The sequence below is a fragment of the Acanthochromis polyacanthus genome, chromosome 23 (genome assembly GCF_021347895.1).
Source record: "Acanthochromis polyacanthus isolate Apoly-LR-REF ecotype Palm Island chromosome 23, KAUST_Apoly_ChrSc, whole genome shotgun sequence".
Lineage (NCBI taxonomy): Eukaryota > Metazoa > Chordata > Actinopteri > Pomacentridae > Acanthochromis > Acanthochromis polyacanthus.
In genome coordinates, this window is record NC_067135.1 from 3563288 (window position 1) to 3577108 (window position 13821).

Genomic DNA, 13821 nt, shown 5'->3' on the forward strand with positions numbered 1-13821 from the left:
GTAGTTTGGCATGTTTAAATTCAAGTGACTTTTCGGTGGATATTCGTGTTTAGGACGCGAGGAGGTGCTGCAGGTGGGTTATTGGTGTGAAAAGAAAGCATGCAGTTATGCAAGATATCGCACACAGTGGGAAGTTTCATGCAAGCTAACAGGGCTGGGTGACACTGTGCACTGTAAAAAAAATATAAATTACATATCCATCCATTTTGTTAAATGTATGAAACAAACAAAGAATATACAACATGATGCTAAGATACTATACTAGGAGTCCAGCTCAAAGAATGGCAATGGTGGTTGTTTGGTCCATTACTTTGGTACAGACTAAAATATGTATCAGATGGATTCCATAAAAGTTGGTCCACACGTTCATGTTCTCCAGAGGAAGCCTACTGACTCCAGGAATCCTTCAATTTTTCCATCTAGTGTCATCATGAGATGGCCTTGTGGCAGTTCTCAAAATAAACTTGATGAACTGATTCAACATTTAATAAATAAATTCATGATCCCCAGTGGATCAACAATTCCCAACTTTTAGGAATCCTTAGATTTTTCATCTCGCACCACCATGACATCAAAACTTTCATTATCTAGCGACGTATTTTCAAATCAACTTTGAGGACCGATACAGAATTTAATACATACATTAATAGTTCACAGATGATGTCATAATTAGCTTTTACTTTTGCTGATGAAATGTCTTAGGTTTAAACGTGACAACAATAATAGAATGACTAACTATTAAATTTGGTACACGCATTTGTGTTCCCCACAGTAGGAATCAAACGTTTAATCAAGTGTTTTGGTTTATCACTCAGCTTTGTTTTTAGTGCTAATTAGCATGCTAACATGCTAAACTTTGATATCAAACATGGTAAGCAAGACCTCAGTACATTAGCATTGTCACTGTGCACATATTAGCATGATAACAGTAGCATTTCACTCAAACCAGTCTTTAGTAGCAGGTTAATAGATGCTAGTTGCTTGTTCTATTCAAGTTAGAGTTTCTCAATTGAATTTAAAGAAAATTAGCTTTCATTTAATTTTCAGATATTGCAAATCTGCAGATCCATTGTCTTCATGCACTGGTTCACTGTTTTTGCTTTTTTTGTTCAGGTTACCATTGATGCATCAAACTTTGTGGATTTTTAAAACCTGAAGAATGATCTTAGAGTCTACTTTTGGATTTCAAAGGATCTCAAAGGTACTGTAACAAAATCCATGCTTGTACCTTTAAAATTCTTAACTACGTACGAAATATTGTACTTAAACATGACGTAACTCACCTTTTGAACTTGTAGAGGATGAAGGAACCAGTTGCAATGATGCTGATTAGAAAAATGACTGCCAGAGCCCAGACACCTGGACTTCCTGCCGCTCCATGGTAGCCTGGTGGGATGATACATGCACAGATGTATCGGTGAATAATGCATCATGTTTGCACAATCAGAGACAAAATTTGATAAAACAATGCTGTTGTATGCAAATCCAGAGAGTGCACTGAGGACAAAGAGGATCTTAAGTCAAGAGCAGCAGAAACAGAGGGACAGAAGTGGCAGAAAAAGGAGATAAAAAACATTCAAGACTAAAGTTTCCGCAAAAAAACTCAACCAGTCCCAACACAGTAAAGGGTAATCAGCTGGTAAAAGCACAGCATAGCTAGGGTGACCATACGTCCTCTTTTGCCCGGACATGTCCTCTTTTGAGAGGCTGTCCAGCCTGTCCGGCCGGCGTTTATAAAGTCCTTCAAATGTCCGGGTTTTTCATCTTGCCTAGCTTGAGCGCGTCACAGACCAGAGTATTTACCATTCACGTTGAATGGTTCCTTTGGAAACACGCTCTGAGAGGCGGAGTTTGAGCCGAACCCTGGAACGCTCCACACTCACTCACTCCTCGCAGGCTGACAGGAAGGTAGGCACACTGCGAGAGAACACTCGAACCGAAAGAAAATGCCGAAACGCAAATGTCATTTCACTGATGAAATGCGAAAAAGTACCCGTTTTCGTCCGGGTCGTGTCAAATGGGAGGCAGAATGTACAGTCTGCAAAGCTGGGACTTATGTCTCTGTAGCTAATAAGAAAAGGAAAAAGAAGGAAAAAAAGGACTGTTGACTTGAGGCATTATTTCTATATTTTTTCATTTGCCATTAGACATTATTTTGAAGAATGGGCTAACTGAACATTGAAGAATAGGCTACCTCTCTTTTTTCTTTTTGTTTAATATTTTGAGGCATTATTTCTATTTTTACATAACTGATAATTGGGAGGTTATTTTGAAGAATGGTACTCTACCTCACTTTTCCTAACTAAGGTGTAAGTGTCAGACTTAAGAGAGATGATTATTTCTTATTTTGTTAAACATCTGAATACATGTGTTCCTACACAACTTGAGTCAATAACTATTAAAGACTAGAGCAGGCCATATTTGTATGTGACTGATTATATTGTTTAGGAGAATTGCTTTAAATTAATAAATATATTATTTATAAAGCAACTGTTTGTGAGTGTTTTGGGCTATTTTCTGTATATCCAGGTAAAGTGTTCTTTTCTGGGGAATTCAGAATATCTGTTTAACTGAGTTAGAAGCACAGAAAGCCCCCTGACCCACGGAAAACCCCTAGACTGTATATACAGTGGACGTAGCATCTGGCTCCAGAATTGAAGCCCACCCGGAAGTGTCAAAAACTTGCAATATCCCGCCGTCCGCGAGGGTTGGCTCCAAAAAGCTTTTTCTCCATAGACCCCAATTCATTTTTGGAGAAAATAAAATTTGATAGACTGATGTTCTACAGCTCAGGATTTTTTTCCCGTTAGTTTTCATGGTCAAAATGAGAGATCAGGTGGTCGATCTTAAAATAAATCAATACTGAATTTTAAATAAATCGTTAAAGTTGGCAGAGCCAGGGGGCGTGGCTATACTTGATAGACAGCAACAGAAGCCTCTGCGGTAAAATGTGGGCGGGATAAGAGAGTCCTCAGCCAATCCTGCCCCTAGTTGCTCTCCGGTCCAGTCTGTTTGATGACGCTTTTTACGTCACTGGCTCCAAAAAATCCAAAACGGCGACCAGGAAGTAGCAAAATCCAGGCTTCATTTTCTCGGCGTTGAAACCAACGGGTGACGTCACGGTTAGTTTCGCCTGGGAAAACCCCTAAAAAGGGGAGGGGGGGGGGACTGAAAATTTTTTGCGCGCGAGCTGGAAGTGTGTCCTCTTTTCAGAGAAACAGAATATGGTCACCCTAAGCATAGCAAAACACAGAGAGCCTCAGGATGGAGAAGATTTTGATTTGTTGGGAAACCAGGAAAGGAAAAGGCACAGAAGTCAAAGCTGGAGCGAGAGTGTTGAGGCTTAGTGCTTCCATACAGAAAGCTGCAGGTATATTGTTCATGAACGCACCATTCTCTGCTGCTGTAGTTGTTGAGTCATTAGCAATAAGACCTAGTCCTTGGAAATAAACATGCAGTTATCATTAAATATTTAATGGTGGTTCTAAAAAGCAGACTATATGGGAAGTAATGCAGTATGGCAAAGTGTACCTGCGTTTGGGTCAGCTAGCATCACCAGTACTTGTAGACCTCCTCGCACCACAAAGCTGACGTTGTTGTCGCTGAAGGCCTGCATGATGGCTGGAATACGCTAAGGATAAGAAAATGTTACAGTAAGGAAAGATGCTTGTATCTAAGAAATGGCAGGTAAGGAATAAACAAGAAGTCCCCCCAAAAAACCGTACATCTGTGTGTATCATCTGTGTATAAGTACCTTATCTACAAACATGCTCGTCTTGGCTGGTTTGCTGTCCAGTGGGAGGATGTACAGGTCAGCAGTGGTGGGGAGGCCTGGTTTTACCACTGTTACCAGCGACTCCAGAGGTACGCCTGTGATCTGAGAAAACGAAAGGTCGGCATGTCTTAAAGCTGCGCTATTCAGTATTCTTCATCTTCATAATGGGACTAAAGTGTCTATCGGCAAAAATCGGAATAGATTGCTAGTAATTACTCAAAAGAGAATTCCATCCAATTATGCAATTCCTCAGACCGATGAAGCTGTTTTAGCCTTACTGCTTGTCTGAACTGCTCTCATCTATCTTGAATCTAACCACAAAATTGCTGCTGGTTTTAGTAAAATACAGCTTTGAAGAACCTCTTGCTTTGTCAGAGTCAATCCTGGATGAGCACAAAAATCGTAACTGTTTTTATGAACACAAGTATGCAGGCGGTGTTGTTGTGAAATCATCATCCAAATCCAATCCTCCTGATTTTTGTAGTGTGTTTGTAGACCTACCTTGGCCAGTATTTTGGTGACCACTTGGCCAATGTCGTCTCTCCACTCTGGAATGTTTGGGTTGAAGCGGTCCAGGTTCCTGCTGAAGCTCAGGGGGATGACCTGGAAGTTATCTGGAGGAAAAGTCAACAAATCATCACAGTTATGAGCCAAATCTAGAAACCGAATCACCACAGAAGTATAAAATAATCCATAGTGAGTGGTGAAAGAACAGATGAACAGATGGAAGGAACTCGGTCACAAACAACACGAGGATGTACAGGAGTGTGTACAGAATAATATGCATCATTCAGCTACAATTAATATTATTTATTTTAACTGAGCTGGTTCACAGCCATCATTCAGGCTTAAAGTTCCACTACTGCTGCACTTTAAACAGAGACGACGTTATCACTCTCTTCAGACACGAAACCCTGCACCTCATAAATAAAACAAGCACATAATTCATCCTCTGACTCACTTACCAACGAAAAGAGCTGAGATCATACAACATTTTAAGGCAACAGCTGAAAAATGTCAGGCAGCAGAATTGCCTCAGATGTGTCTGAGTGAGTCATAGGCCAGGAAAAGTTGTTTAAGTTTGACTTGTGCTCTCCGAACTCTATTTGAAGAATGTTGACAACTCCATCTCCTGAGATGCAGTTGAAAGCTCTTGAAACAGCCAAAGCAACATGAAGGCCTCAATAGATTTCTCTTTTTTCAAATCCAACTTAAGGACAAGAATGAACTGTCATGTTTAAAGATTTTTTTGTCTGTAGGAATACAATAATTCCATGTTTTATCTTCTGGCCAATAGGTGACCTGAACCTTCAACAAAACTTCATGTCTCACTTCTTTATTTTCTGAATGTAAAGCTTTAAGTTAGTACAGTTTACTTGTGTAACGACGAAACAAACAGAGACTGAGAAAAACTTACCATAGACTCGGACGGTCCTGGTGTCCTGCACCATGGATCGGCCGTTGGAAGCCTGGACGGTGACAGAAACTTCTCCTGCTTCTGGAAAACGAGTCAGAAGACTGTTCTGCAGAGTCAGCGTGGGCTGTGTGAGAAAGTCATAAGTTAGCTACAGCGTGTCTGGAGAATCTGGCAGCAGAAAACAGGTATCCTGGTTGACACGAAAATCTAAATCACTGGAAGTTACCGCTAGCAAGATTTTTAGAGAGTGTCAGAATTCTCTTGAAAGCTGCAACAATCAACATTTTCTATGTAAAAACAGATCAGATGGCTGCGTAATCTCAAAGTTGCTACTGTTAGTTAAGTATCCGCAAAGAATTAACACCTGAACCTGTTTGCCTGAGCTTTACAAAGCCATTGAACCCATTTTAGCCTATTAGCTTAGCACCAGGCAGCAAGCAGACAATGTTAGCAACTAGCTAGCAGGTGAACATACTTCAACATTTAGCAGCTACTGAGCCACACATTTTTTCAGGGGTTGGTAGAGACAAAAAAACTGCTAAAAAGAGAATAAGAATAGCCTTAAATCCATAAAGTTCTTTGCGTCATTTGGATTTGCAGTGGTTTTATTGCTTCCATATATTTGGATTTGAAGTAACCTCTGCATAAGGTTTTACTAAACGTAAGCAGCTTTAAAACTCTGAGTTTAAGATGACTGGATAGATGCAGTGTGTCCTTTACCCGGAGGCTGTCTCCTATCCACCAGTAAAAGACGGTCATGTTGGCCTCAGTGGGAAGAACTATGGCTGTCAGGTTGACCTCGTGGTTCCTTCCAGCGATGGGAACCACTTCCAGGTGCACTTCCTGTAGAGGGGCTGCAAGAGATTAAACACAATGTTGTTGTTTTTTAAATAAAGCACAAAAGTTCATTGAAACACTGTAAACTGTAAATGATTGATTTGAATCTTCTTACAATGCTAATCAAAGTCACACAAATGAAATTATAGAAATATCGTGAAGCCCAAACCTAGTTAAATCTTGAAGTGTTTCATGAAGCACAATCCTGCTGAAAGAGGTCAGTTTCATCAGGGAGTATGCTGTGTGAGTCCATGGGAGATGTCAGTGTAGTCCATGGTCCCGCCTTGGACCATATGTTCAGCATTGGACCCATATAGAGAAAGCTACTGTGTCCATCATAGCCAGAATTAAGGTTTTCAGCAATTTGTACTTCAGCAGGTCTTTTGTTGGATTGGAAGGCATGTGCCAGCTCCATTTGCATCACTTTTAAATTCACTTGTTGTCCTCTCTTCGACCCCTTTTGCATCTTGTGGGAACGCCCCACAAGACCTGCTGTTATGGAGATCAAGTTGTCTAACCATCACATTTTGACCCTTTTTGAAGTTGCTCAGATCCTTATTCTGCCAATATTTCCTGCTACTAAACATGGAGTGAAAGAACTTACTGTTTACTTGCCGTCTAATACATCCCACCTCTCAGCATTTACCACCATGAAAAACATATTCTGTGTTCTTTACTTCTCCTGTTGCGGGTTTAATGATGTGGTTGATCAGCGTAAACACAAAGAGAGAGCAGCGCTTTGTGTTTTTGAGACAGAGCCATCAAGCAAATGGCAGGAAATCATTTCTGCTCGGGAAATAAAAAATGAAAAGCTACCACAAAAGAGAGATTCAGACCTGTCTCCCGAACAGCATGGGGTGGGTTTTTGGCAAAGGTAGACATATCAGAGATGAATGAACTGACTGCAAAGAGATGTTTTCATCATCCTCTTCTTTGAAAGAAATACAGATCAAAGGAGTTGCAGGTTACTGACAGGCTGTGTGATATTTTGGTGCTGAGAACTACAGAAATCAAAAACTTCACTACCACCCGCAGCAGGAAGCAAAAAGAGTCCAGAAGTCCTCTTTCATAATTTATTGATTACTGTTTGATTGTTAACTGGGAGACTGACCTGTGACCTGGATGTACATGGTGGCTTCGTCATGTCCTGCCATGTTCTCGGCCTTCACTGTGACCTTATAAACTCCTGGGTTTTCATAGCGGTGCTGGATGGGTTCATCCGTCACCGTCAGGTTCTGGTAAATGGCTCGAACTCCATCACCCAGGTCCACCTGGTACTTGGTGCTGCTGGTGTCGCCCTGTTAGGAAGGAACAAGGCCTTTAAACTATTGTAAATCATAAAAGGAAGGAAGAACCAACCGAAAACAACTCTGATCCTACCTGCTCCTGGTGGACAATGAATGTGATGTCATCACCTGGTGCCACAGCCAGCATCTGCCCTTTTATGCCGACCTGTAGTCCTTTAGGAGGCAACAAGGGGCAGCTGTGCTGTTTTGTGCTTTGCTGCTTGTTTAGCCCTCCATCACATACATTAGATATCACCTTCCTGTAGCTGAAACACAGCAGAGGATAGTACAAGCGTGAGGAAGAGGGTAGGTACAGAATTTTTAAAGAAATACTGGGAACTAAGTTGACAGTGATTACAGAATATGTCGCCACTGTCTGTACCTACAATGGAAAACATTAAATAAAATAAGGAACGTTTCCCTCAACATTCAGTTTTGAATGCCAGATTTTAAAGCAATAAATGACTTGACACAGGACATATCTTGCTGACACACATACGTATGTATATGACACACTGTACATGCATGATTAATACATATTGATCTTTATTAACAATGAGCCAGATCAAAGCTACTTTTAACTTATCGGTATCAGCACAAATCTAAGCCCAATCGTTCGTTTACATCTGCTACCATGCAGATGTTGGAAATTTTAAAGGATTCTGAGAGCACAATTATCAATCTGGCTGTCAGGGCAGCTCCTGAATGTACCACAAGGACATTGAAACACTATCCTAGTGAATCTTGGCTTGATTCAACATACTGTATATATGCTGGATGTAATTAAGCATCTCTGAAGATCTTTACCAGCTAAACCACCCTAAATGCCCTCTGCTGAGCAACAAGGAAGCACCCATAGTCCATGTGGCTACGTTCAGACTGCAGGGCTTAATGCTCAATTCCAATATTTTTGTGAAATCCGATTTTTTTGCGAATTTGTTTCCAATGAAATGCAACTTGTATGTGATCTCCTGTGTGAACCTCACAGGACTCAAAAGTGTCCCGCATGCGCAGAAGAGGACACAACAATGACACACGCAGAGAGCGTGTTCAGTGTTTACGGAAGTAAACATGGACGCTAACAGTAGAGCATGTCTGGCCATTTTAAAGTTGTTGTCCAGCATATTTATAACTTAATCGTTTTAAGGTCAAGAAGGAAGAGAGTCAGGATTTTGGCGTTTAGTCGCTACAGCATCAAACAGCTGTTGTATCTGGTGGCTTTGGCAATATATCTTCTTGATACTTCATGCTACTAAAGCCCATTTGTGTGTGTGTGTTCACAGACCCAGTGCTGGACTCGTAGTTTTGTCCTAGATGACAGTCTTCGGGTGGCGAATCCGGATCGTGCCAGAAGTCAGCGAAGCAGCGTTCGCCCTCAGTGTGGGATCGCTCAAAACCATAGTCACTACACACAACACAGACACGTGGCTTTAAAAAAATTGCATATATAAAAATGTGTACACAAGCAGCAAAACAATTTTGGTCTGAGAAAATAACGTCCAGAGTAGAGGTATTGAGACACAGAGATTTTCTATGTGTTTTTTTCTTGTTCAGTTCAATATATAGTCGTTGGCACTCTCTCTAGTGGAGTTTTCAGCTACAATAATCCAAGAAAATCTAATCTGATTTGAATTCTGCTCAGTGCTTGGTATGAATTTGTGGCTCACCAGTTGAAGTCTTTCTCAGTGCACTGGCAGGATTTGTTGGTGAGAGCAGAGATGTAGCTTTTCCCTTTGATACAGAACGCCGTGTCCTTTCTCTTTCTAAAAGTCCGTTCCTGGCCCATAATGCACTTCTCTCCCTGGAGGTGATACAAGCACACATGAACACTCAATAACCACATTACTACGTGCGCGACAATCTTATGCAACCCAGCTGTGACTTCAGCAATAAATGTATAATAGAATTCAATTAAATGGCAGAATCTTAGGTTCTGTGTTGATGCATTTGATTATACAGGCGCATCTAAGAACATTCACACAGTGTAAGTCTGTGTTTGTATTGTGTTTGTGTGTATTACCTGCAGATCAGTGAGCTGCCAGGACTCATAATCAGACTCAGTGCACTGATGGGGGAAAGACTGCCTGAAGTCCACTTTGACCAACTCCCAGTCTGACCTGTAGCTGATGTGACCAAACACACTGCGAACACACAAACACATGCAGAAAGATATGACTATACGATGGAAATTAAAAGGTTAGACACAGAGATTGATTTACTGAATGGTGTGTCCGTCTGTTGCATCACCAACACTCTTCTCCAGTCATATCCAGTTTATAAAAACCAAGATGGTGCCAGTTAAATTCCAAATTCAGGGCCTCAAAATGGTCATAAAGGTCACATTGTAACCCTTTGCAGTGGGATAGTCCACCTACTTATAATATTTTATTATACTTTCACCTCTTGAGGCACAAAGTCTTCAGTCCACCATGGACCTGGCTGCTGAGTGAGATCAGTGCTACCGGAACCTTGTGTTTGAGTTTTGAAAAAGCATGCAGCAGGACTGGAAAACCTCATTCAACACTCAAATCCCCTCTTTTTTAAAAAAGACTGTGCAAGTCATCATTCATTTGTATTTGCCCAGTTGTGTAACATCTGGCTTATTGTGAAATACAAACGACGTGAGCACAGAGCTAATCTTTACCCAAACTGTTCTCGCAGCATTACATGTGGATTATTTCTCCTCTGGGAGCATAAATAAACTCCTCAAAAAGGGATGAAGATGTACTTCCCCTTCCTCTCCACTAGATGGCGATGCTCTACAGGGCATCGCAGGTGGCTAATTCCCATTCCTGAGCCCAGCTGTCTTTTCCTTGTGTGTTGATTTTTGAAGCAGACTGATGTGACTCAAGTCAGCGACTCCGACATCTGTTGCTGTGCCGGTGGCGGCCTGCGATCACCTCGTTGGAGTGCAAGGCGAGCGTGACTAATGTTGTCTTCACCGCCATCATTAAAGGGAAGTGATGGATGCCTCAGCTGTGGACTCACATATGCTCTCATTCCGCATTGTCTTCCTTTTACCTCTTTCATTCCTGTTCTTCTATGTGCTGCTTGGCTCTCCACTCCACATTTCTAACGTCCAAAAAACCCTTTTTTGGGCTTGCTTCGTTAAAAACTGTGAGTCCTCTTAAATTACAAGAAGTTATACTTTTCCTCTAGTCAGGGTCTGATTAACTTGCTAGGAGAGTCCAGAGCAAAAATGAACTTTATCAGGTACAGCTGACATGGCACGCTTACCCATGAAATTTCTTTTTCAGATATAATTGAACAACTGTTGGACAGGAGAATCTAGTGAGACGATTAAAAGAGCACCAGTCAAAGCTCAAATCACAGGAACTACTATAAGAAAAACCTGACGGAAATATAAAGTCTCGGCCTGCTTGATGGATTATTTTGCAGAAGGTTTTGGTCCACAGAAAAAAAAGCTTCATTCTTCTTCTCACCAGTGAAGCACAACTTTCGATGAAGCTGAGGGTCAAGCGGAGTTCTGTTCCTACAGTGTGATGCAAGTAGACTTTCACCGTACGTTGGATCTCCGGCAAAAATGTAAACAAAGCCGCTATTTGCATCATGATATCAATCAGTTATTTGGAAAAGTCATGAATACCAATGACCAAAGTCGTCTTATAGTGCCACATGACGATGTATTCATCTGCGCCGCTCGCCACCTAGTTGAGGCGACAAACAACAAAACACCGTCCGTCGTAAACCGAGGACCCCCATAGCCAGTTCTGATGAAACGCTGTAAGTCGAGGACGCCATAAACCGAGGACCGCCTGTACATTGTGATGCAATTGCTAAACTGGTTTCAACAAGACTGGCTTTTTTTTTTTTTTTTTTTTGGGGGGGGGGGGTATTTCTTGTCAAGGCATCCCATATACTTGAGCAGCTGTAAGGAAGATTACTTGGAATTTTTGTTGGAGGTTTTACCCCGTCTACCACCTAAATGCTGATTTCTTATCTGTATCTCCACTAATTCTTTCTAATAAAGCCAAAAAATGAGAAAAAACATTTTTTGGGGGGGCTCTACACACATGCATTTTCATCTTGACCATCTTTGAGTTTAGTCATGGACCACTTTTCTGAAGCAAGATGATTTTTTTTTTGGTGTACGCTGTCACTGGCAATGTTCAGTTTTAGTTTTTTTTTTTTACACTTCACTCCTGTAGTATAAAGTGCTTCTTTATAGCCTTGGCAAAAAATTTCATGTTCCACTGTGCGTCATTATGTATCAGTCAGTTTGTGCACTTAATTTTAATTGAACATTTGTCAGATTAAATTAAATAAAATATTCTTGCACAGGGTCCAAACCTTTCAGTGTTCTGGAAAGTTTGATTTGACGTGCAGCAGTATTTTAATCCAGGCATTTATCTCATATTCCAGAACAACATAAATCAAAAGAAAAGTTATTTCGTCATCCACAGACTTCAACTGGACACACTTTTTGTCTCGCTCATGCATCTACCCTCAATCTAGTCCGAAACACCACAATTTAATCACTATTCATTTTCAAATACCTCCAGTTGCTTTGCTTGTGTATTAATTCCCACCAGTCTCAGAGTTAATTTAGCACGTTTTTTTTTTTTTTGTTTGTTTCTCTACTTTTGAATAGGCACTCAAGAGCCATAAAAGCCCTATTAGTGGACAAACAACACTCCAATCAACTCGGTGAAAACAAATCAACACTCATTACCAGCTCCAACGCTAAGGAGGAGAAAACAGGATCGGGAATTTGTTTGGAAGTCATTTCCAGGAGTACAGAACGAGATTAGAGGCAGAGATTTCATTTGTGTTTGCTTGTCTAAGTATGTTTCTCATGGCGCATGGAAAACAAGAAGAGCCAAATGGTTGAGCTTTAGCAGAACGAGCTGGCGCGATGATCTCACACAGTAGAAGCCCATTGTTAGTCTGAGCAGTCTCTGATATTTGACCAGCTGTCATTAGTATGAGTGGTGGACGGGCTCTGGTCCCCCACCTGTCCTTGGTGCTAAGTCACTGCTCAAAGACTTCATTATGGGATGGCAGGCTGTGCCGTCAAAAATCGAAACTCCGTGGCAAGGAAATAGACCCTGGCTAATCTGTCAGACATGAGCTGCCCTCACCACCCCTCCTTGGCCGCCGACCCTATCTCGCCGGAGCCAGATGGGCAAAGCATATATATGTGTGTGTGTGTGTGTGTGTGTGTGGACCCAGAGGGTGTGTGTCTGACATGGCAGATACTGGTGAGTGAGCCTGAATGTTCAAGCTTCTCCCCCTCGTGTGGCGGTCTGTGTGTGTGTGTGTGAGTCGGTGTGTATCTGTGCGTGTGTGTGACCATCTCTTTGCCCTTCTTGGCGGATTACAGCTGGAAGCCGGCCTTATCTGCGCGCCAAGGCCTGGAGTCTGAGATGATGTGACAAGTCTCACTCCAGCTAACTTACTGATGGAGAGATTGGGAGAAGAGAGAGAGAGAGAGAGAGGGAGAGAGAGAGGGAGACAGACTTTGCGCCTAAAAAGATATGAACTCTTGAAGCCTAACAGTCTGGGTCTGAAGCTGCTGATGGCTGACATTTTGAGCCAGTATTTAATGTTTTTAATTTTCCTGTCAAAGAATCGGCCAGATTGAGGTTTTTTTTTTTGCGTAAGACAAAAATAGCAACACTGTAAGCCGACAGTTCTGTTAGCGGCCTCATGAGGCTCCCGATAACACCAGAAATCCAATTGAACTGTACTGTCCTTAAATCGTATGCAGCAGAGGGGAAAAAGAAACTGCTTGTTAGAGTTTTCCATGATGCTTATCTATGTCGGACAGACCATAAATCTGAAGACAGTACCAGTAATCCAATCGAGGGGTTACCTTCAAAAGTTTAGGTGCAAAGTTTCATTTCTTGTTGACACTTCCTGGTAGTTGTGTGTCGTTTTGTTGTCGCTATAAATCTACAAGGACAAAGATTCCCACTCCGTCTGGCAAAGCTTCATGTTAGCTTTAACCTTATGAGCCCTGGATTATTTTCAGGGCCATTTCAATTGCTGTCTTGGTCAAAATAACCACTAACCATACATGATGTACTTTGTTTTTTAACAAACAGTCTAGGCTATCCAGATCTTCCATCATTCAATATGTAACACTTTCAAATTTTAGGCTTTAAATTACAGACAACTATTGAAATTGTCCCGTTTTTCCATGAATCTCACCATAATTATATTGAGGAGATTGCCTGGAATCTGACAGTATCAGAAACATAATGATGGCATACTATGACTTTTTAAAAAATGCTTAGTTCCTAATGGAAACAACTATCAACTATCAGGCAAATATTCCTCACTACCAAACTAGGGGCTCCCAAAATCTACTTTGCCTTGGACCACCCACATTTTAGGATCACCACTGTCTACCTGTGCACAGTTATGACCTACTCTTGCAGTTTTACCACAGTTTTCAACAGTCATTGCAATGAAACTCAAATCCAAGTTTATTTTTCATACAAAATGGGAAGTAATGCCACACCTATGTATGTTGGAGGAAA

General features: G+C 41.4%; 1 protein-coding gene across 4 annotated transcripts in view; it reads right to left on the reverse strand.

Moving 5' to 3' along the window:
* The window catches only part of sorcs2 (sortilin-related VPS10 domain containing receptor 2), a 365472-nt gene that overhangs the window by 3546 nt on the left and 348105 nt on the right, over positions 1 to 13821 (reverse strand). For all 4 annotated transcript variants that reach the window (XM_051943725.1, XM_051943727.1, XM_051943726.1 and 1 more), the window contains exons 15-25: positions 9336 to 9456; positions 8983 to 9116; positions 8601 to 8720; positions 7410 to 7581; positions 7141 to 7327; positions 5913 to 6046; positions 5193 to 5316; positions 4277 to 4389; positions 3755 to 3877; positions 3532 to 3631; positions 1284 to 1386 (exon numbers count right to left, since the gene is read on the reverse strand). In XM_051943725.1, coding sequence (XP_051799685.1) covers positions 1284 to 1386; positions 3532 to 3631; positions 3755 to 3877; positions 4277 to 4389; positions 5193 to 5316; positions 5913 to 6046; positions 7141 to 7327; positions 7410 to 7581; positions 8601 to 8720; positions 8983 to 9116; positions 9336 to 9456 — 1431 coding nt within the window. The remainder of the gene's footprint in view (positions 1 to 1283; positions 1387 to 3531; positions 3632 to 3754; positions 3878 to 4276; positions 4390 to 5192; positions 5317 to 5912; positions 6047 to 7140; positions 7328 to 7409; positions 7582 to 8600; positions 8721 to 8982; positions 9117 to 9335; positions 9457 to 13821) is intronic.